General features: G+C 39.3%; 1 protein-coding gene across 1 annotated transcript in view; it reads left to right on the forward strand.

Annotated features, from left to right (window-relative positions):
• NYAP2 (neuronal tyrosine-phosphorylated phosphoinositide-3-kinase adaptor 2) overlaps window positions 1–25,291 on the forward strand; it is a 295,363-nt gene that overhangs the window by 224,733 nt on the left and 45,339 nt on the right. The window contains exon 5 of the mRNA XM_052636241.1: window positions 20,081–20,184. Coding sequence (XP_052492201.1) covers window positions 20,081–20,184 — 104 coding nt within the window. The remainder of the gene's footprint in view (window positions 1–20,080; window positions 20,185–25,291) is intronic.

Genomic DNA, 25,291 nt, shown 5'->3' on the forward strand with positions numbered 1-25,291 from the left:
ACTCTTTAAAGAATCACCTCCATCAGTGAGATGGCCTTCATCCAGACTAGGTAAATAGCTATGTGAACAGAATATGTTGGACTTGGTATTTTGGAACAGAAGAGAGTGACTCAGTATTTACGCTTTATCCCTCTTCTCCTCACACTTCCTCTTCATTATTGTATCCTTGACACGGGGCCGCTGGATGAGGAATATTCCTGCACTATGCTAGAACTGCAAGTGATAACCCTCCTCCCTAAACAAGGAATCACACAGCTCCACACCTGACACTCGAAAGGAGTGGAAATGCCACCAGTGCCAACTTTAAATCCCCCTTCTCTGTGTCAGTCGACTTTCTGCCTCTGGTTCTTTCTCTCTCTCTCTCACCGACACACACGTAGATACACACAGACACAGACACACACACACATATGCACACAAAGACACAAACTGCTACTAGTCACAGACTATTTGCTTGAAATGGTTGCTCTTAACAGCTCTTCTGAGGAATAAAGGAAATGCTGAAGTAAAGCAGATGAGAGTATCAGGAGATCTCAGTTCTAATTATTGGTGCCACTGTTTGCTGTGGCATTCTTTTCAAGTCACTGTTGTTTAGTAAATCAGAAATTCCCCAGAGGGGAGAGTCTTGCAGGTAGTGGAGAACTGGGACCCCAGTGCTCATGAACACAATGAGAACAAGTAGAAATTATACCAATGTATATTGTATTAATAGCAATTTAGATTTCAAAAACTAAATCAATCAACAAGTAGTTTCTAAGCTTGTATCCATCTCTGTTATGTTTTTTGGGGGACAAACACATATACACGTTATAGGGTATATAAAACATAAACATGGTCTCTGCCACTCTAAAACACTACTATGCTTCTTTTTGACACAAAACTATTGAACATAAATTAATTAGATTATAATTGAACGTATTATTTTTCTTATTATCTCTACTTTTAAATTCATTCAGAGAACAAAAAATGAGGGCAAGCTAGAAAAAGGATGGAGGGATTATTGGGAGACATTGAGACTTTAAACAGGATTGTATCGGGTCTTTTGAAAAAGTCATTTATTACTAGCATTAATTGAGTATAAATCTAGAATGAGGACTTTCTACATGGGATGAAGAAGATAAGTAGCACATTGGATTTCCTTGTCCATCACCATCTCTCAGAACTGGCTCGAACTCGTATCTATGGAGTCAGTGATGCCATCCAACCATCTCATCCTCTGTTGTCCCCTTCTCCTCCTGCCTTCAATCTTTCCCAGCATCAGGGTCTCTTCCAGTGAGTCAGCTCGTCTCATTAGGTGGCCAATGAATTGGAATTTCAGCTTCAGCATCGGTCCTTCCAATGAATATTCAGGGTTGATTTCCTTTAGGATTGAATGGTTTGATCTCCATACAGTCCAAGGGACTTTCAAGAGTCTTCTCCAGCATCACAATTCAAAAGCATCAGTTACTTGGTGCTCAGTCTTCTTTATAGTCCAACTCTCACATGCGTATGTTACTAATGGAAAAACTATAGCTGGGATTGGATTAGACGGACCTTTGTCGGCAAAGTGATGTCTCTGCCTTTTTAATACGCTTGTCATAGTGTTCCTTCCTAGGATCAAGTGTCTTTTTCTACTCTACTTCATATTCTAATCGTGTCTTTGTAGACTGGAAAGATCACAAAGATGTGAGTGTTTTAGCCAAAGGCCTAAGAGTATATAGGATATCTGAGAAGATTTGGCAGAATGGGAACCATTTAATATAAGCAACTGAAAACTAGGATTCAAGAAAGGGAACTATATACAATTGAACCCAAGAGTGTAGTCTTTGAAAATTGATGAGTATAAGAAAGTTGATTTATAAGAAAGATGCTTTCCTCTTGAAGTTCTGAAACATACTTTACTTGATAACCTGGGATAACTGGTAACTTTGCTGATAAACCTCCAGACAACCATAACTGAAAAATATTTCAGTTATGTGAAAGTCTCATGTGCACAAGTTTCAGTTATTCAGAAAGTCTCATGTGCACAAGTTCAGAGAATGAAAAACACGTGAGAAGTATGCATTGGGCTGCAGGACTGAGGACAGTGGAATAGTATTTATGACAATAATTCCTGGCAAACTATAATAAATCAATGTGGTCTTACCTCTTTGTTTATGTAAGCCATGCTTTACAGTGATGTGAATAAATTAATATTTTGGTGTTAATAACATGTAACACTGCTATGCTCCAGTTTATCTTTATAGAAAAGATAAAGAGAATCTCACCATGTTGATTGTTGTGTGGACTAAATTCAGAAATGTATAAGCAGGTCTGGTACAAATCTGACTTGTAATAGCTAAGAGACCATGGTTTATTCTGTTCCTGTTCAATTTTATTAGAAAGATCTCCAATTCTTTTTTTCTAGGACAAAACCTGAGTATATCCTTCGGAAAGCTCAACTCATTGCAAACATAAGGTTATCTTGAGTCACACAGAATATAGTTGGCTCTAGGACTGCTACTAATAGGACCACTACAGTAGGAACACTGCCACAACAGCCTGTCTTTCATTTATCTGTGCATTTCTGACAAAGATTGTAAGCCAATGCAAAGGCCATTTTTGGATTCTCTTGAGTCTGAATTTCTGAAATTTGGAGAAAGTATCAGGTACAGGCTTTAAAATTCGCTTGCTGTATCAAAAAGTCATCTTAAACTCTCACGGTGTTTCTTTTCTGCTTTGTAGCAATGAATGAAATTTAAATACACAGATTAACAAGGACATGGGAATCACGAGAAAACCCTGATATACACAAAGCTACACATTTCTTTAATAAATACTCAACTTGACATTCATTCATCTATTAATTCAGTCATTCATTCCCTTTGTGTATATTTAACAAACATTTATTCAGCATCTATTCTGTGATATTCAGGGACTGGGTGCTGTGGGTACAGGGTAAGTGGGGTAGATCTGATCTCCCCCTTCCAGAGCTCATGTTCTAACAGGAAAGATGGAGGGTAAAGTTTAACAGATTCTTACAAGTGATATGAGGGGGTAATTCTGGGCACAGTTCAGTTCAGTTCAGACACTCAGTCGTGTCTGACTCTGTGACCCCACAGACTGCAGCATGCCAGGCTTCCCTGTCCATCACCAACTCCCGGAGCTTGCTCAAACTAATGTCCATTGAGTCACTGATGCCATCCAACCATCTCATCCTCTGTCATCCCCTTCTCCTCCTGCCTTCAATCTTTCCTAGAATCAGAGTCTTTTCTAGGGTCTTTTCTGGGCACAGTCACATGATTTATTCATCTAAAAAGGAATGTAATTCAGACAGGATTCCTTGAGAAAGTGATATTAAATTTGGTACTAGCATGATGAGTAAGAACTAGGCACATAAGAGGGGATAGAGTGCTCTGTGCAGCTCACTTACTGATGGTTGGATGAAAAAGATTTATTGTTAGAAGCTGATTAGGAGTAAACTGTTTAATATGGCTGTGTAATTCCCAAACTTTATACTCTTCTCCATAGTTTCTTATGGCTTGATTCAGCCTTGTAGTTGCAATAACGGTCCCCATCGTTCCCCTCTGCCTGAATGCACACTCTTTGCAATGTGCTTTAATAACTCCTTATCAAGTAGTCAGGTCTATTTCTTACCCCTTAAATCTGGGTTATCCTTGTTTCTTGTATTGACCAATAGAGTGAGATAGAGGTGACTTTGTGTCAGTCATGAGCCTCAGCCTCAGGAGGCCATGAATGCTTCCAATCCTACCTCCACCACGAAAACAAGCCTGGACTAGCCCATTGGAAAATGGGCTACATATGGAAGAAAGCCAAGAGTCTTCAGCCTTCCACCAGCAAACCCCCAGGCATATGAGAAAGCACAGCATGAAACAGCAGAAACGCTTACCTGACCCAGAGCTGACCAGGGATGCATGAGTGAGCCCAGCCCAGACCAGAAAAACCATCCAACTGATCCATAGCCTCAAGAACAAAACTCAGTGAGTGTCATTTTAAGTCACTGAGTTTATGTACAGTGTGAAATCATGAACTAACTGCAGCTGCCATGGTCTGTTTCAGTTTTGCTGGTTTTCCATCAAATGGAAATATTTAATTACTATTATTTGATTGTAGTATGCTTCTTGAAAACCCAAAAGTCACAGAAAAAAATGAAAACCCACCCACCTTTTGCTTTACCATTCCACTTTTCAAAGCATTATTTTTCATAAGTATATTTATTTAATTGATTGATGATTGCTTTACAATATTGGTTTGATTTCTGTCATGCATCAACATGAATTAACCATAGGTATACCTATATCCCCTACTTCTTAAATTTCTCTCCCACCTCCCACCTTTTCCCTCCCCTCTAGGTTGTCACAGAGCCCCAGTTTGAATTCCCTGAGTCACACAGCAGATTCCCACTGGCTATCTATTTTACATATGGTAGTGCATATGCTTACATGCTACTCTCTCCATTCATCTCACCCTCTCCTTGCTGTCTCTAGCCCTTTCAAAGCATGATTTTTAACTGTCAAGGTTGCATCACTGTTTGGGGCCTGTCTATAGATAGAAACTGTCATTTCTATCATTTTCATTGTTATTATGTAATAGAAACCACAAACCAGTCGGGTAGCATTCAAGCCTCATGGTGATTCGGGCTTCGCTGTAGGATATTGACTAACTTCCTGTTTGGCTCTGTATGAGCCGCAGGCAGCTGTAGGCTTCAGCGTCTATGACCCTCAAGGCTGCCATTCTGTACTGTCAGCTCAGGCAGCAGAGCTCAGTTCCCCACATCTGCTCTCCTTCCCAGTTCTAATTGGATGCCGGGTTATTTCCTCGGGGAACACTGGCCAAATCTGGTTGCTAGGCTCTGCTGGCTAATTTCACACTCCAGAGTTTAACGCTCCCTCTCTGAATTCTAGTAGTAAACACATAACAGAATCTCACGTGGAGAGTCTTTGGAGAGTATAAGTCATATTCCCAGTAGTCCCACTTTCACTTCTCTGTGGAAAACTGTGACTTCTGGCTGCAAGAATTTGTGTTTTCCAGAGTAATGGTTTTATTTGTCTTTCTCCTGATACTGGTGATACAGCTTTGAGAAACAACCTGGACAGGAGAAGTTGGTCTTAACTATTGTAAACAACTCAAAAGTGTCTTTTTGGGGTTCGAATGTGCAGTGGGCTAATTACAAAATGATAGAAGGTGATTACACTCACATTCCAAGGCCAAAAGCTAAACCACAGAAGCAGAATTTGCAAAGGAGGTGATGGAAGTGAGTGTCCTTAACTGAACTCCTTTCTCTAGCCTAGGAAAAGGGCTAGAGGCTGGGAGGCTAGAAACCAGCTGTTAGAGACTTTGAGATAGAGTGTGTGTGTGTGTGTGTGTGTGTGTGTGTGTGTGTGTGTGTGAGAGAGAGAGAGAGAGAGAGAGGCAGAGACATAGAGGGAGAGAGAGAGAGATGAATCTCCATTTCTTATAGATGAGGGATGAGAAAATTGTCTCCTCCAGTGAAAAATCAAGTGACTTTCATGGGACCACCTGGAAAACTTGTTATTTTTTTCCAGTCATTGAAGGGATGCCATTAAAGAAAAAAAAAGTACAAGAGGTTAGCTGAATAGCCTATGACCACAGAGCAGACAGCTTCCTAGCAAGTAACTCTTCAGCTACTGCTGATGGGTTAAAGATGCATGCAAAGTGTGTTTTCTGTGGACCAGATTAAGCCATGGAGAGAAACCCATAGAGGTTGTTTAGGTCATGTGACTAGCCAGAGTGGCAAGGCCTCTGCAGGACATGGCTCAAGGCCCATACATAGGATGCCCACTGGGCAAACAGATCTCAGGTGAGAGATGGCCAGCCATGTGGGCCTTTCAGGGTGCACTTGAAAGCACCCCACGAAGAGTATTCTCCTCTCTTTCCTTCCCTGCTACACCACGGTGTGAGGCACACCAGCTCATGCTAACACCAGGCAAGAAGGCTTTTCTTATCATTTCACCTCCCCTCTTTCCTCCTACCTCAATCCTTGTGAAGGCAGACATAATGAGGATGAAGTTGGGGGCACTGGGGTTAGAACATTGTCAGGCAAAATGACAGTGTGTGCCTGAGCTGACCAGAATGGACCAGGAGAGAAGCATCTACTTGAAACAAAGTTCAAAACTGTAATTAATGTAAGGAACTGGGCATTTAAATGATTATTTCAATAAGACTTTTGGACCTTGAAGAAACCAAAGGATTTTAAGGTTCTTTATGTTAACAGCTAAATTAAAAAGTTAAAAAAAGAAAAACAGAATCAGATGTAATTTCAGAGTTTTCTCTAAGATTATTGCAGATTCCATTTAGCCAAAGTTATGAAATTTCAGTTTATCACCTTTGTTGATTATCTGTGACCCATTTAAAACAATGGATTTCTCTGGTGGTTCAGACGATAAAGAATCTGCCGGTAATGCAGGAGACGTGGGTTTGATCCCTGAGTCAAGAAGATACCCCGGAGTAGGAAATGGCAACCCGCTCGACTGTTCTTGCTGGAGAGTTCCATGGACAGAGGAGCCTGTCAGGCTACAGTCCATGGGGTCAGAAAGAGTCAGACACAGTTCAGTTCAGTTCAGTCACTCAGTTGTGTCCGACTCTTTGTGACCCCATGAACTGAGGCACGCCAGGCCTCCCTGTCCATCACCAACTCCCGGAGTCCACCCAAATCCATGTCCATTGAGTTGGTGATGCCATCCAACCATCTCATCCTCTGTCATCCCCTTCTCCTCCTGCCCTCAAACTTTCCCAGCATCAGGTTCTTTGCAAATGAGTCAGTTCTTCACATCAGGTGGCCAAAGTACTGGGGTTTCAGCTTCAACATCAGTCCTTCCAATGAACACCCAGGACTGATCTCCTTTAGGATGGACTGGTTGGATCTCCTTGCAGTCCAAGGGACTCTCAAGAGTCTTCTTCAACACCACAGTTTGAAAGCATCAGTTCTTCGGTGCTCAGCTTTCTGTATAGTCCAACTCTCACATCCATACATGACCACTGGAAAAACCATAGCCTTGACTAGACAGACCTTTGTTGGCAAAGTTATATCTCTGCTTTTTAATATGCTGTCTAGGTAGGTCATAACTTTCCTTCCAAGGAGTAAGTGTCTTTTAATTTCATGGCTGCAATCACCATCTGCAGTGATTTTGGAGCCCAGAAAAATAATGTCAGCCACTGTTTCCACTGTTTCCCCATCTATTTGCCATGAAGTGATTGGACCGGATGCCATGGTCTTCATTTTCTGAATGTTGAGCTTTAAGCCAGCTTTTTCACTCTCCTCTTTCACTTTCATCAAGAGGCTCTGTAGTGCTTCTTCACTTTCTGCCATAAGGGTGGTATCATCTGCATATCTGAGGTTATTGATATTTCTCATCGCAGTCTTGATTCCAGCTTGTACTTCCTCCAGTCCAGCATTTTGCATGATGTACTCTGCTATAAGTTAAATAAGCAGGGTGACAATATACAGCCTTGACGTACTCCTTTTCCTATTTGGAACCAGTCTGTTGTTCCATGTCCAGTTCTAACTGTTGCTTCCTGACCTGCATCCAGGTTTCTCAAGAGGCAGGTCAGGTGGTCTGGTATTCCCATCTCTTTCAGAATTGTCCACAGTTTATTGTAATCCACACAGTCAAAGGCTTTGGCATAGTCAATAAAGCAGAAATAGATGTTTTTTTGGAACTCTCTTACTTTTTCCATGATCCAGTGGATGTTGGCAATTTGATCTCTGGTTCCTCTGCATTTTCTAAAACCAGCTTGAACATCTGGAAGGTTACAGTTCACATGTTGCTGAAGCCTGGCTTGGAGAATTTTAAGCATTACTTTACTAACATGTGAGATAAGTGCAATTGTGCGGTAGTTTGAGCATTCTTTGACATTGCTTTCTTTGGGATTGGAATGAAAACTGACCTTTTCCAGTCCTGTGTCCACTGGTGAGTTGTCCAAATTTGCTGGCACATTGAGTGCAGCACTTTCACAGCATCATCTTTCAGGATTTGAAGTAGCTCAACTGGAATGCCATCACCTCCACTAGCTTTGTTCGCAGTGATACTTTCTAAGGCCCACTTGACTTCACCTTCCAGGATGTCTGGCTCTAGGTGAGTGATCACACCATTGTGATTATCTGGGTCATGAAGATCTTTTTTGTATAGTTCTTCTGTGTATTCTTGCCACCTCTTCTTAATATCTTCTGCTTCTGTTAGGTCCCTACCATTTCTGTCCTTTATCGAGCCCATCTTTGCATGAAATATTCCCTTGGTATCTCTAATTTTTTTAAAGAGGTCTCTAGTCTTTCCCATTCTATTGTTTTCCTCTATTTCTTTGCATTGATCACAACTGAATGATTAACACACATTTAAAATAGTGTTTTTATTTATATACCATGTGTTAACTTCTAAAATAAATGCTATTTCATTTGATCTTCACAAACACCCATACATCTACAGATTAGTGTTATGATCCAAGTTATTTAGGTGACCAAACTGCAGCTCAGGAGAAATCAATTAAACAGCCCAGACTCATCGGTAAGTAGTAGATTCAAATCAAGAATGGGATTTCAAGTTTCTGAATCATAGTACAGCTCCATTCCCATGACTGAATTAGGTTGTTTCCCCATATCCACCTCCATGTTCATAAATTCATTTATTTATCTATGCATTCATTTATTCTTCTATTTTTCCAATATAAAGTTCCCAGGCACTGAGCATGAGCCAGTGAGGGAGACCGCTATTAATCACAAAAGTTAAATATGTAATTATGATCTGTGACAGAAGTCACCAAGGAAAATGACACCACACTCCCTCTGAAGTCACAGGGCCTCCTGGTCCCTGGGGAGCTGAGATCTAGCATGATTTAGGAGAAAAACTAATCCAGGGAGAGGACCCAGGAGGTGTAACAACTCTGGAACTTGGGGGCACGTGTGAGAGAGTGGCCAAGGGCAGCTGCCTGACGGTGTGAGGCTGAGGTGACCACGTCAGTGATTCAAGTCTTACCTAAAAGTTCCAGGAAGCCGTTTATGGATTTTAAACTCCTGGGATTATAAACTCAGGGATCAGGTTTACAAAGTCAGCTAATATATTTTCATCCTAAACCAAGGGGAACCAAATTATGAAGATAAATACGATGCCCCAAACAACCTACCTTATCAGTTCAAGTAAGTGTTTCCTCTTCTCTCTAGCCCGTGAAATCTCTTGTTCTTCTGACTAACTCAGAGTTGTTCATAACTGTTTGTTTTGCTATATCTAAACATTAACTCTCAAGCACCTGAGCCACTGTGTCATGTGGCTCAAAAACATTTTTTTTTTTTTTTTTGCTAATAAAATAGCAGCATGATCTGTCCTTGTCTTTCTTTGGTTCAGCCATTTACTCATCCAGCCGGCTTGTGAGAATACCTGTTTACGAAATAAGGTGGTGTCAAGTGACCTCTGCCTTCAAGGAGCCTATGCTAGCCTATGATGGTGCTTGAGTTTTTACGAGAGGGCATCACTGTCCCAGATTTAGAATGAAAGGACCCTGGACTTTGTTTTTCAGTGGTTTGTAAGGATTTCCTTAAAGTACTTACATTCTTTTTCTCATTTTTTTCCTAGCAAGATGACTTGTTAAAGCTATAAGGCAATGGCACCCCACTTCAGTACTCTTGCCTGGAAAATCCCATGGACAGAGGAGCTTGGTAGGCTGCAGTCCATGGGGTTGCTACGAGTCGGACACGACTGAACGACTTCACTTCACTTCACTTATATTCGTTTTCTAATTTTTTTCCTAGCAAGATGACTTGTTAAAGCTATGGGAACAGTTCTGGAGTCAAGTAATTTGATGATATTAACTGGTGTGTGTGTGTGTGTGTGTGTGTGTGTGTCTATCTATAGCTACTTATAGATTTTAAACTTGAGTTTTATGTGGTCTGATTTGCAGTCAGCTACCTTATTATTATATTTTGTAAATAACCGTGTGACTACACACACACATACACACATGAAGTTCCCTTAAACCTGATTTCTAATAAACGCCATGCATAGACCGTGGCAATGCATATCATAGAGATACCTAGGGAGCTGCTAGAAAAAATCCAATTTGATAGTAGTTCACTCTTGTTAGAGAAATTCTGAATTTCTACCTACTCTCTGTTTGATTCTCTTGGGGAAAAAATGTTTATCCGGCATAATTCAGAGAATGCAGAAGGTACCTTCACCTTACTCGCCCCTCAGCAGGTTAACCCTGTTTGAGCATCATGATGACACTATGCTTGAGTTCTGACTGCAGCGCCAGCTCCTGGGGTCTTTCACTGCAGGAAACCTGCCCCACCCTGTGCCCCCTTGGGGAGAAGTGGCTCTGACATCGCTCCTGGTTGACAGTTGGCTTTCTCTGGAAAAGCGCTGTGGGCACAGCACACCACCAGTTTTCACAAAGCATGTTCTTTCTGCATCTGTGAAATGCCTTAAGAGACGTGACAGAAAAGAAGGTTCTGTCTGACTTATGCTGGTAATGTACAGAAACTAGTTCTGGGAGCTTGTAGGCACACCAGAATACGTAGCAAACTGCGTTTGCACTGCCATCTCCTGTCAAAGTCAGGCATTGCAGTTTTCCCCATCATGAGTTTTTTTTTTCAAGTTAAATTCAACTATAATATGGCCAATACAATTTTTTGCCTCTTTCGTTAGAGTCTTGGGAAAGATGAAGCAATGGAAGAACACGTTTTCTCAGAACTTGGAGAGATACACAAAGAAGTCATCTTTCTTTAAAATATGGTTTAATGCTTCCTTTAATAAATACTGCATGAGTCCTTATCAGGGATTAGTTTTCCTGTTCCTCAGGTGGAGAATGAGATGGGCATGGCTCCTGTCCTCACAAAGCATTCAGTTTAGTAGAAAAGGAGATGGAAGGAGCGAGAAGGAACAAGTGTGCAGGCAGAGTGAGTAGCATGATTAAAATTCGAGAGTAAGGGAACACATGGCCTTTAGGAGAATTTAAGGCAATGTGATAGGTGCAAGGTTGCAGGTGAGGCTGGCTATGTAAGCTGAGCCATGTGTACCATTCAGAGGAAGCAGTTTAGACTTCTTTATATTATAAGCAGAAGAACTGAAAGATCATATGTGCTTTAAACAATAAAATAAAAACAGCTAACATTTACTGAGACTTTATGACATGTTGGCCACTATGGTGAAATCTGCAATTATTATATTATTTAATTCCTAAAATAATGTTCTGAAGCAGCTACCTTTATTTCTCCCATTTTACCTGTGAACAAATGGAAGCTTAGCGATGTCAAGCAAATTGTCCATAGTCATTCAGCTAGTCAGTGATGAGAGCTTAGCGTCACTGGTAATACATCTTTCCCAAGAGCTCCAGCAGAAGTATGAAGGCAACTCTAATTGGCTGCCTTGGGTTACATGTTCAATCCTGAGCCAGTCAGTGAAGCAAGGTGATAGAATGATTGATTGGACAGGAAAGAATCAGGTGGCCACTTCTGGAGCTGAAGTTGAGGTCAGCCCCTAATAGGGAACCATGAAATTTGAGATTACTGATGGTTGTGTTCTGCAAAGGGAATTCATACTATTCCAGAAGAAATAATAAGTTGATTCTAGATAGGTGAAAATGACAGATGACCTTCATACCTCCTCAATTTTATTTTTAAATACTTATTTTTTTAATGTTTAACCATTTACTGCCAAAGCTTTCACCAACAATTTTACAAATGTTAGCACATAGCACACTTGAATTATGCATAATCCTACCAACACTGATACAGAAATTAAGCACAGAAGTTTTTCAGTTCTTCTGGATCTCTCCATGTATAGGTGTTATTAAACTTTGTTTTACAGTAACTATCTAAATAAATAAGTAATAAAGCATGAAAAGCAAACCAAAAGGAGGAGTAAAAGAAGTGACTTTAGTAAACTAACTCGCCATCAATCAAGAGTATTTTTGAGGTCATTTCAATGATTCCAACAGATTTAATTTATGAACATCCAAGAATCAGTGAACCTTGGCAAGTGCTTCTTATTATAAGTGAAGAAAAATCACCCTGAGAATTTGGATGACTTCCCTCAGGTCTCACAGGATGGTAATAGCATTTCTTAGACATTGCTGTCAAGATTTTTCTAGGGCAGCATTTTACAACTAGTGATTCCCAAATCCTCTGGAGTTTTCAAAGGTTTTCCCATGTTTCTTGTGCTTCAACATGATATTTTCCACTGTTTCAAATTTTTGTTTTTCAAATACTCAAATGGATGATTAATTGGGTAAAAAATGACCCTTTTAAGAGAACTCTTTCATGGTTCAGAGTCCATAGGAAACAACAGTGCTTAAAGTCTTCATTTTCAGAACCCTTTACGTTCTTCAAAGTTACTGAGAACCCCAAAGAGCTTTCCTTTATCTGGGTTAGGTCTACTATTTCTCATGCTAGAAATTAAAATTGAGAATTAAAAATTATCTGTTCATTCAAATAGTAAACCCATTACACATTAACATAAACTTTTTTTCTCATGAAAAGTGATACTGTTTTCCAAAATTGTAACAGATGTTTAGAAGACTGACATTTTTTACATTTTTACAAATCTCTCTGATGTCTGACTCAGTAGAACATAGGATTTCATCTATGTTGGATTCAGTCTGTTGTGATATGTTGCTTTAGTTAAAAGGTATCAAGGGAATGTAGACTTAAACATATGTGAAAGAGGAGGGATATTTTAATAGCATTTTCATATAATTGTGGCTATTCTTCTTTAATCATTTCCCCAAATTCACAAACAACAGTTTGGTTAAGGTTATCTACATATCAATAAACTCATTATGCTGTTACATTAAAATACCTTGGTCTATCTTAGACTTGAGTGTATCTTTATTGGTGAGTGATTTATAACATAGGGCTTTTAGAAAATGTGTCATGCAAATCTTCCATAGGTTGACACATTTTGTTATAAAAAATCAAAAGCGACACGTTCATTAATATAGCCACTGATCTCCTAAGAAAAGCCTTTAAGTATAAGGGTTCTGTCAAGCTCAGAGTGAGAAATACAAGTGTTTGAAAAGTTTGCTTTTTGCTTGAAAGCTCAAATACTTCATTGTCAATACATACTGCCAGTTGTCTTCCTTAAAGCAATGAGCTAACTTCATTCATTTTTTTGAGAAGATGTCTGCCAAATACGAAAGTGTGTGTGGCAGTGGAAAAAATGCATAATTACTAGTACAATTTGGTGCTATTATTTAACGTTCTCCTGTGTCAGCAGACTTATCCAACCTTGTTTTTGTACTTTCAGTGTGTTTGTCAACACAGTAGAGAAGACCAAATAATGTCTTAGTATTTTTATGAAAGGAGTTTTTACCTTATGCCGTCCACCTCCTCAAAGGGCATTAGAACCCTTCAGAAGTTCTGCTATAGAGTGAATAAACATAACCACTGCTGGAGATCAGATTGAAGTCCCTGCCATGGGGATGTCAATGTAGAGTCTTACAGTCACCTTTTTTTTTAATGGGGGTAGAGGTAATGTTGAGTTAGTTTCTACTGTACAATGAAGTGAATTAGCTATTTGTCCACGTATATCCCCTCCCTCTTGGTCCTCCCTATCATCAGCCCCCTATCCCGCCCCTCTAGGTCATCGCAGGGCACCAAACTGAGCTCCCTGTGTATTATAGCAGGTTCTCACAAGCTAGCTATTTTACACACAGTAGTGTGTATATGCCAGTCCCAATTTCCCAAATCACCCCATGTTCTAAGACACATATTGTTTAGTTTATGTCTGTAACAGACAGTGTATTTACGGTGGAATCATAAGAACATTGTATTTATACATAAAAATAGCATTGCGTTTATACGTATAAATATAAGAACATTGTATTTATATGTATAAAGAGCATTGTATTTATAGTAAAACATGCTACAAGACCATGCACAATTTCAGTATCTGGTCACCCTCTGTTGCAGGATATTTGCTCTTTCAGTTCAGTTCAGTTCAGTCACTCAGTCATGTCCGACTCTTTGCAGCCCCATGAATTGCAGCACTCCAGGCCTCCCTGTCCATCACCAACTCCTGGAGTTCACCCAAACTCATGTGCATCGAGTCAGTGATGCCATCCAGCCATCTCATCTTCTGTCATCCCCTTCTCCTCCTGCCCCTAATCCCTCCCAGCATCAGAGTCTTTTCCAATGAGTCAACTCTTCGCATGAGGTGGCCAAAGTACTGGAATTTCAGCTTTAGCATCAGTCCTTCCAAAGAACACCCAGGACTGATCTCCTTTAGAATGGACTGGTTGGATTTCTTTGCAGTCCAAGGGACTCTCAAGAGTCTTCTCCAACACCACAGTTCAAAAGCATCAATTCTTCAGTGCTCAGCTTTCTTCACAGTCCAACTTTCACATCCATACATGACCACTGGAAAAACCATAGCATTAACTGGATGGATGTATAAAGAAGAATCACTAGTATAATGTCCAATTTTGACTGTCATTTACATTAATAAGGTGAGTGATACACAAAAATTTAAGCCTGGAATTTCTTTCTTTTTGTTATTTAGAAGTAATATATATCACATATTATATACATACATGAAGTTATTTATGCCATGCATTCATTCCTAATATCAGAGGATGAAAGAGTTTTGTTCTATTTTTTGTTTGTTTATTCTATTTTTGACCTCATAACATGAAGTTAAATTTTTATTCCCATGGAAATAGTTGATCCTATATATCAAATGCCTTTTCTTCTATTTCTTGGCAGATGAACTTTTATGTAATAATTTTTAAGATAATGAATTAGCATATATTACTTGTTAAATAGATAAAATATGTTCCTTTATAAACATATACTTTAATTCTCTTTTATGTGGAATCAAGTATCTTTTTTTTTAAAGCACACTCTCATATTCAGCTAAGGTGATGAAGATCTTAAGGGCATTTCAGAAACCATGTGTTTTAATAAAAGAGGCTCTCAAATTTAAAAAGCTGTTAATGCTACAGTATGCCATGTTGCCATGTAAGAAACTAACCATGAATTACAGCATTGGGGGTATCCCTGTGTATGAGCAGTGTGATTTAAATGATCTCTGCATAAGAAAGTGGAAGAAAGGGAAAGCCCAACCCTCAGATACTCAGAAGGAATACAATGGGTATTCTAACCCCAAGTGCATGGGATTCTCTTTCTCCTATATGCAATGGATTCTTTAGTTTTCTACTTTTGACACTGGATCATATATTTTATCCGTCAGGTTGCCACCTCACGTTTATCTATGTTTTAGATCTTTACCAAAATTCCAGTATTCCCAAGGAGAATCACCAATTACTCCAGCATCAATAGTTTTACTGTCTGACCCTTCAGATAACACTAGAATTTGGTCCATAACTAGAGGATGCTAGGAGTCATTCAATACTATATGAATGCTTGCTTAGAGGAATGCCCCTAATGGAGACGGAGAGAGAGAAGCATGTCTACTCCCAGGATAGAGTTTTACATTTGATTTCCTTTCTCCACAGTCACAAAATGATCACATAATTGATCATATTTGTTTCATCTTTCAGCATCACAGTGACAGTGCCTGGGTCTGTGGGCCCATGGGTTCTCACGGATCTACACAAATGCTGTTGTTCAGTCACTAAGTCAAGACTTACCCTTTGTGATTGCATGGACTGCAGCATGCCAGGCTCCTCTGTCCTTCACTATCTCCCAGAGTTTACTCAAATTCACATCCATTGAATCAGTAATACTATCTAACCATCTCATCCTCTGCCACCCACTGCTTTTGCCTTCAGTCTTTCCCAGAATCAGGGTCTTTTCCAATGAGTTGGCTCTTTGTATCAGGTGGCCAAAGTAGTGGAGTTTCAGCTTTAGCATCAACACTTCCAATGAATATTCAGGGTTGATTTCCCTTAGGATTGGCTGGTTTGATCTCCTTCCTGTCCAAGGGACTCTCAAGAGTCTTCTCCAGCACCACAGTTGAAAAGCATCAATTCTTCAGCTCTCAGCTTTCTTTATGGTCCAACTCTCACATCCATACATGAGTACTGGAAAAACCATAGCTTTGACTATACAGACCTTTGTCATCAAAGTGATGTCTCTGCTTTTTAATATGTTAAGTTTGCCATAGCTTTCCTTTCAAGAAGCAAGTCTCTTTTAACTTCATGGCTGCAAATATTTGATACTTAAAAAAATAGTAACATCAGAATTCCAAATGAAACTGCCACATTAACATGAATGAATATCAAACTAAATCAATACAAAAGGTAACATTAGGTCAGTTTAATTAATCGTTAAGTTTAACATTAAAACAGTTGCATTACACCTGAAAATAAATTCCAGCTTAGATTGTCTAATTCTATAAGGATTCCTGAGTGTGCATGATTACCATCTAGAAATCATAGCCAATCATGAATTAATTGGATTATTCACAGTCCAGTAATTTCAAAGCAAAATTATAAAAAGTATTCCAATTTTATATAATAAAATTTACATTTAATGTAGGACATGAGGGCATCAGATATGTTTGCTATGATGTGTGATGGAAGCTTGAAAACAAAACATTTGAAATCTGTGAAGGTTTTAGCATAGTCCTGGCAAAACTGTGCCTTTATTACTCAGGCATCAGTTTATCTCAAATAGCAAATGTGTTATTTAAAAAAAAAAAAAGCCTTCCCCAGAAATGAAAGTAGAGTTTGCAATCAGCATACCTTGGTGTATTAAATAAAAGGCCTTTCTGTGACCTCCATGTAGCACAAAGTCATCGATTAGAAACTTTCAGCGGTGTGATTGACTAGGGAAAATCATGATAGGCCTCTGCCAGTAGAGAAAAATATCGTGTACTGAAAAAATAAAACAAGATGGAGAAAAAAATATGTCTCCCCAGAATTTGACTGATCTTATTTCTTTGACGCTAGATGAAAGTATTTTCTTTAGTGAAAATGCACTAATCTCTTATTGCTGTGTAGATCCAGAGGCTGAGAACAGTCATTTGTCTTTTCTTTCTGAAAGCAAAAAGAACTTCAGTGTTCATACTCGTAGCTGTGGATGCCTTGGGGATTCTCCTGTAACAACACCAAGGAACATAATCCTGAACAGAAATTAAATTCAGCCTAAAGGGAAGATGAAAAATGATGGAGAAATTACCATCCTTTAAAAATGCAATGAAAGATTGTATCCAATAAGAATAAAAAGAAAGATACTAGTTCTTTCTTCTTAAGTAACAAAGTCCAGTTAGCACTTCCTTAATAAAATCATAAGGTCATGATGAATTACTAGCCTGGAAACATCACAGAATAATATCTTGATGATAGTTTATTTTAAGGAGTTAAAGTTAATGTCTTCTTTCTCCTTCCTTCCTCCATCTCTCCCGCTTTCTCACCCTCACCTTCCTTCCTTCTTCCCTTTTTCCTCCTCCATTCTTTCTGTCTCTGTGTGTCTCCCCCTCCTCATTCTTTCTTGCTTTTTTCATACTTGACCTTCACTAAAATTGCACAAATAACATCAACTTTTACCTCTAGGTTTTTGGTAGCTTATTACACAAAGACAGATTTTTCCTTAGGTATACAAAGAATAAGTAATTTCTAGCTCATAATGAATCTCTTAATGAAATGAGGTTTGTTTTTTCTTTTAAGGGGAGGAAAGCCACATCTTTGATCTCTTTTGAGGCATATCTCCACTGTTTGTGGTCCTCTAAAGCCTTGGCAATTTTTTACATTAACAAAGTTTAGGATGAAAACATACTATTTTCAGTACTGTAGATCCTAAGCCCCACTGTTTAAGACTTAAAGCATGGTGTATTTCCAAAGGCGAGTGCACTGGACAATTTAACTTCTATATCATAGCTCTGATGCTGCTGCTAAGGCGCTTCAGTTGTGTCCAACTCTGCGAGACCCCATAGACGGCAGCCCACCAGGCTCCCCCATCCCCGGGATTCTCCAGGCAAGAACACTGGAGTGGGTTGCCATTTCCTTCTCCAATGCGTGAAAGTGAAAAGTGAAAGTGAAGTCGCTCAGTTGTGTCTGACTCTTTGCAGCCTCATGGACTGCAGCCTACCAGGCTCCTCGGTCCATGGAATTTTCCAGGCAAGAATCTCTAAGAGACTCAGTTATAAAAACAGTATCTTTTCTAGGATTTTCAAGACTTTTTCAGAACTTTCTTTGGCCAAAAAAAAAAAAAACCTTGGTGGGTCCAAGATCATAATGGTTTGTTTTACCAACCTGGTCTCACAAACAACATAATAGATTGAAAATGCATTTAAGTGAAGGACCAGGTGAAATGGAAAACAAGAGTGAAACGAGTACACTAAAGAGAAACCCAAAACTCACAGTAAACAAAATTGTCCCTATGACATGATACCATTAAGCAACAATGGAGTATGTATGTGTGTCTATGTGTGTGTGTGTGTGTGTGTGTGTGAACACAGAAATGTGTTCATTGTCCGTATATGCATGCATGCATAATGAATTTATAAGTAGTCATCTCAGCCTGTCACTGCCACTGCAGGTGAAGTCATAACCCATATGAACCATGTTGGGAATGGACTTTAAAGCCACAGAATGGCTGGCTGGTAAGGGAAGCCGCCATGTGTGATGACTGGTTTATGGCTAAATTGCAGTCCCTAAAGGGGTGGGGGATGAACCAAGACATGATCTGGACCACTGTCCAATAAGGGTATGGCAAGGCCTTTCTGGGTCATGATGAAATTGGGAGTTTGCTTGGATTTTGGTAAGTCTCAGTCTGTGCATTAGAGATATCAGCGTCTATGCTTGAAAGATGCTGATTAAGTCGGAGTCTGACTGGAAACCTAGCAGGGGAAATTAATCTGTAGGTACGTCAGGTAATATGAAAGGCATGGGATTGTGTCACTCATCGGATAATCTCTTCAACATACACTTTAAAGGAAACTCATAGTAAAAAATATTATTTGCTATCCTTTTCAAGGAAAAAAAATTGTTTAATTTTCTTCATGTACCTAAATGTGTTAATGCCATAAATGGATATATGGAAATATTGGCTCATTATAAAAACATGCTAACCAGGATTCCAATAGATGCTTTACCTTTATCTTTATTTTATATGATAAAAGATGATTCCTTAAGACATGCAAGGACTAATGCCTCCTGGGAAGTTAAGTTCATTTATAAGTTAGAGAGATAGTTTATGTCAACGTGTGGTACACTTAGATTTGAACACTCATATTTTTAAGAGTGGGTGTGTAGGTACTAGAATCACTTGCATAATACCCTCAAATATGTCTGAAAATTAGTGTCCTCTGTAGACCATACATTCTGCATTTCTTGGATGAAGGGAACTCTTTCCATCCCCCAAACTAATCTCCAGAGTATCCTGACAGTGACCTAGGTGGCCAATCTAGGTTCCTTAAATAAAGGAAGAGTTAGGAGAAGGCTTTTTAATTTTGAACAACAATATATTATGAAAGATTGCAAAGATCTTAGAAGTATCTATAAACTTAAAAGTAAATGAATTTAAATTAGGGAAATGATACGTTGAAAACATTGTATCATGAAAATAACCAGAACAAGACAACTTGAAAATCAGAAAGCTAGAAAATAGAAAAAGAAGGAAAGAATAATAGAAAGAGGAAAAGATAAAAGAGGGTGGAAAAGAAGAAAAATTTGGAGAGGGTAGAAAGACATTTTAGGACATAGGAGAACCATGGACCAAAGCTGAAAATGAAGCACCAAATATTGGCTTTTTTACCAACAGGATGTTGTGTTGGTCACTTAGTCATGTTCAGTTCTTTGCAGCCCCATGGACTGTAGCCCGCCAGGGTTCTCTGTCCATGGAATTCTCCATGCAAGAAAACTGGAGGGGGTTGCTGTTCCCTTCTCCAGGGGATCTTCCCAGCCTAATCACTCTGTAGAAACTCATTGTAAATAGGGTAAAGTGCACAAGGGAACAAGGCCTTGAACTTAAATGATTTGTTCTTTATTCCCAGGAGCTGATCCTCATGAACAAATTTCATTTTAGTCTGTTGTTATGAAATTGTTTCATCGCTTGCCAATGATTAGCATACATCAGAAGAATTCAGTACATTAAAAGAACCTGCTGCAAAACCAAAAAGAAAGTCTGAGAGCCGGTTCATCGCTGCAGACTTTGCTCAGCTAACGCTTTGTCTTTCCTCCTTGTTCACAGAACCGAAAGTCAGCTGCAAACTAGGGCGGTCGGCGTCCACATCAGGTGTGCCCCCTCCATCTGTTACTCCTCTCAGGCAAGCCAGTGACCTGCACCAGAGCCAGGTACCATCATCGTTAGCCAGTCGTGATTGACTTCCTGTGATGCGACATGCCAAACGCTTTCCACCCCTGTCTGTCGTGTGTTGCTGTAATGACTTTCGCATCTGCTTTTATTTTTCTATGTGTGTATGGGTGGGGGTCGGGATAAGCTGTGGCCGTCTGTGTTTTCATCTAAAAAGGAGAGTCCTTCTTCCCTGTGATTGGTGCAACTTTCTTTGCTGTTTGTTATCAAATCGTTTTTGTCTCTGGTTCCCATCATTCTGTAATATAAATGTAAACTTGTAGTATATGTACTGGCTTAGTGGTTGTTTTTTTAAAATTCTTTCTCTCTTCCATGTTTTGTGTACTTTTATACCGTCTCTGAAAATTTATCAACATTTGATAAATTTATCAACTTTGTTTTATGTAGATTTCTTTTTAAATGTTTTGTCCACAACACTCGCACAGATGTTGTCAATGAATTTGTACATATTGTTTAGTTCTTATCCTATGATACTGTAATATTTGTGGCCATTTAACATTTATTTTTATTTCGCTTGGAGCATGATTGTAAGATACAATGAATATTGATGTCCTTATAAATATTCCTATAACAAGTCATTTGGATTAAACATGGCAGCTAGTCTTTTTTTCTTAGGTGATAAGGACAAACTGACCAACCACATAATCTAGATATTACCAAAAACTGTAGACAAACAAGGCAATCTTTAAATAAATTACTTTCTCTCTTATACCAACAGTATCAGAAATGTTCTCAGTAAGGGAATTTAAGTGTTTATGCATGGTAACTGAGATCTCTATTATCATTGGAGAAAAGAGACAAGAAATAAAGACATAGCTACAGTATCATTTAACCCTTTATAGTATAATATGTTGCTCTGATGTTCACTTGGTTACATGACTCTGTATGGGAAATTTAGTATGGGGAAAAAATCACTACACATAAATTCTCTACCTATAACTCATCCAATAGGAATTCAATACAATGACTTAATTTGTGAAGCTTAATTGTGGTTACTGTTAAATATTATGGGTGTTAAATAGGATAATGCTATCCTGTAGTGGGTTTTCTCTGCTTCTTAGCTTTAATCTTCACTTTCATAAAGCTCTCTGAAATTGTAAATTAAAAGACTAATAATGATACCTCCATGGGAACTGTCCATTACTGATTAGAAAATTACATATTCATCAATTATGTAAAATGTCAAGCTCTTTTAGAAACATAACCAAGCAAACTAATTGCATTGTTTTTCTAATGGAATACAGGGTGCTTTTTTAGTATTTTGGCCTCACTTAGGTAGTCACAGAATTTGATTTATGAATATATGTGATATCTACAAACCCAAGAGATGAGAGGTTTCTCTCAAGGGGGTGTCTCAAGTGCCACTTAGAATTTTTTGTGTCTTATTTAAAAGTTTAAATGCCTTTAAAACTAAATGAATCCACCTCAAATGTTTTTTCAGTATAAAAGAAGTAGAAACAAGAAGACAATGAATAAATAAATAAGTAAATAACACAATTAACCTCATTAAGATAAACTGCCATCTTAGTTGATTAAAACTTTGCAAAATATTACATTTGTTGATTTTTAAAGCTTAAAATGTTGGATACAGAAAGGAGAGAGCTTTAGTTAACTGGCAGAGGATTGCATTAATACAATCAATTTTCCAGGTGCTTATACCTTAGCATTACATGACTTTGGTAACATAGAGAGGCTTTGTGGTCTTTGTTTCCTTTGCTTTTTTCCCCTTATTAACTTTATAGCTGTTTCATCCTGAGCCCCTTTAGTTCTCAATGAAAGGGTTCTTGGGGGTAACTTCAAGAACAGAAACAAGGTACAGTCTTTGTGCCTTTGCATTATCAGCTCTTCATTTATCTGATGGGATGTTCTTCATTCTTCAAAATACGGCAACACGAGAAAGGCCCTCTTGATACTTGTTTGCTGCGCTTTTTCTTTCCAGCCAGGAGAAATTCTGGCACACAGCCATGTCATAGATAGGTTGTCGGGACTGCAAATTAGAAGGCTGACCTCTGTGACTCTCTCCTGTGTCTTGTGACCAGATGTAGCATTCACCTCTTCCATATTCTGAGCTAATGAGGTGAACATGGCTTAGAAGAACCCTGCTCTGCATTCCTACAAATTGGAACTGAACTGAAGTTGAGTACTTTTTGAAGTCCCTCTTCTCACCTCATTCCCATGCTCTTGACTGAGATGTCGCCTTAAGTTACAACAAAGATGACCCTGTCCTTTGCTTAGTCACCCAAGTCCACCCTTTGCCAGTTTCAGCCATGGTGAAAGACGTTTAAGCACACTGGATATTCATACACAAATTAGGAGATGGAACACCTAACACTGTCACACAAATAGTTACCCTGGTCACTTTTAAAAAAGTGTTTTTCCAACACCAGAATTCCTGATAGTTATGAAAACACAGAAAGCTTGATAGAAGATGGATAAACTTCTTACTAGGAAATCTTTGGAAGACCATGTAATCTTGTACTTTCATATTGTACTTCAAGCAAACAACAATAATCAGTGAGCCCTGAAATAATTCCAGTAGTTCTTATCTACTGATGAACCTGGCTTCAAGAAGAGATGGGACTTTTCTGCTCATAGAGAAGGAACTGTGTGGGTATGTTTCAGACTGTTAATACCTTACTTCTTTTCAGTTTCCTCAGTACTGGTTTCTCACTTACCACTTCAGATCATGGTTAGAGCTTTCTGAGAAGGATTGCAGGAGGAAACAGAAGGGCCTAAAGTTATCCCAGCAGAGATGGGCAGAGGTGACCAAAACGGACTGACCCTTAGCCCTAGGAGCCTAGACCAAAGACGATGGACCACCCTAAAGAATCTAGAGATAACAGTGATTGACTGACCCACAGGGGAGTATGGGGCCCTTGGTGATTGCCCTCCAAGGCCGTTTATATAAAAAGTGGAGGTAGTGTTTGCTTGATTTTGCAGTCTGTTTTGGCTTCAGGTGGTAAAACAGGCACAAGATTTGTAGAAATGTACTGGAACTTTAAAAAAAATTTTAAAAGAGGAAATGGGAAACTCAGGAAAGAAACATGAGTTCCAAAACATTTACAATTTTTATGCAACAGATACTCTTCTCTGAAACTCAGAGAGATGAAAAATAGATCTTTTCTTTCTCGATTCACTCCTGAATAAATAGAGCAGTCATGAGACACTTAGGGAAAAGTGGCATTTCCTTGGAATTTCATAGCAAGGCAGCCACATATTTTGGCATTGGTCATAATGCAGATCTTTGGAAATTAGATGGGATTTCTGCAAATGAAGTGACAAAGCTATCTCTTTTCTTATTGGCAAGAGCAAAACTGTATAGAAGTCATGTTTCAAACTTGGGTATTATCACTTTCTCGTTTTCTTTCTTCTGTGGTGAAGTAGAAAGCCTGTGCTCAGAGGGAAGAAGTGTGAGTGCTATTAGAGACAGCAGATTATGTTCACGTTATCCCTCCATCTCTGACCTGTGTCATCAGTGACCCCCATTTCATTGGAAATGGGTCACCTCCAGTCTTACTGCAGCCAGTGAAGGAATAGAAAATAAGGGGCAGGGCCATGAGAAAATCAGACTGTCTTTCAAGAAAGGAACAGCGAGAGTGTGTCTTCAGACAAAAGCACCCACTGTCTTCGGAAAATTGTTCCTAAGAAATGTCTGTACTTATTTTTCTGGGAACGAAGGAGTTGAGAACCGCATTCTTCATCTCACACGCACACACACACACACAGACACACTTGCAACACACTTATGCACACACATCCACACAAACTCTCACATACTCACACAGTCACACACACACACACACACACCCCACACACATACCCACTCACAAGCAGATGCACTTTTTAATTAACAACTCCCCACGTCAAACCAGGGAGGCACAGAGCCAACAGCAACCTAAGTGTTGAACAGAGAACTCACTTTCTCTCTAAGGTCTATTGTTCTAAACTAGATCATATCTGATTTTCCTTGATGTTGGGGAGGGGTGACAAAAGGCCATCTGTCATTTCCTTTGGACATACAGTTTGAAATCTGGAGGTCCCAAATTTCCATGGGAATTTAAAACTCACCCCCCAAAGCCATTATCTCTTGTTCTCTGGGCCCGTGTGGGATGAGAGCTGCCTTCTCACCCTCCAGTCGAGCCATTGCCCAGGCTGGGTCCTGCTGTGCGCTTACAAGCTGTTATCCAGGCAGACAAGCCCAGTCCCTTTCAACTTGCCCCTTCAGGATCATTTCTCAAATGATTATTTCTTTTGATTCAGTCCTCTGGACTCCCCCCAAGCTCCTAACATCCTCCTTGAGCTTGATGACTCTGCTGAGGCCTAATGAGAGCCTGCCCGGGTTGCCTGCTGAGCAGAATTCCTTTTCAATTCCCATGGGCTCAATGGCTGTGTCTGTATGCTGGCGTCTGGCTTGGTTTCTGAGATAATGGAAGATAAATGTGTTAGCATCTACAGCAAGACGCATGCCCAGGTGTGTGTCTAGATGTCGCTCATGTCACAGTTGTTTTCTAGATACATTAAAAAAGACCTAATCACCCAAAGATAGAGATCAGGAATCAGTACCTATTAAAGACTAGGATTTAGGATTTAAGTAGATTCTGTAACAAGGACTTTGCCCAACTTTGTGTGTGATACTCAGTGGCTTTTGTTGACCTACTAAATACCTCTCTTGATAAATGTCTCTTTCTATATTTCCTTGAAAAAATGTGTTTCTCACGCAATCCAATGTAATCTTTTCGCTTGGCCTTGAATACCTTCAAAGTCGTGGGATCTTTCTGCTGGTCCCACAACCTCAGTGATGCTTTGCCTTAAAGCTTTGAGAAGACCCATGCTCTTTCTCAGACTGTGTGTGAGTTCTAGGCTTTCATTTAACTCTCAGACAATCAACACATTTGCACACAGAACCTGCAGGAGCCTGGAGAGCATGAGAAAGACTAAAGATAAAGGAAGACTGAAAGTAGTAACGTAAATACACAAGTAAGGGCACAGCAAGGAATTCTAGTTTCATCTACTTGGTGCCCACCCACGTTTCTCAACAATGTAAACTTAAAGGGTATATTCTTAGTTAATGTCACCTTGTGTGTGTTG

This window comes from Budorcas taxicolor, chromosome 2 (assembly GCF_023091745.1).
Source record: "Budorcas taxicolor isolate Tak-1 chromosome 2, Takin1.1, whole genome shotgun sequence".
Classification (NCBI taxonomy): domain Eukaryota; kingdom Metazoa; phylum Chordata; class Mammalia; order Artiodactyla; family Bovidae; genus Budorcas; species Budorcas taxicolor.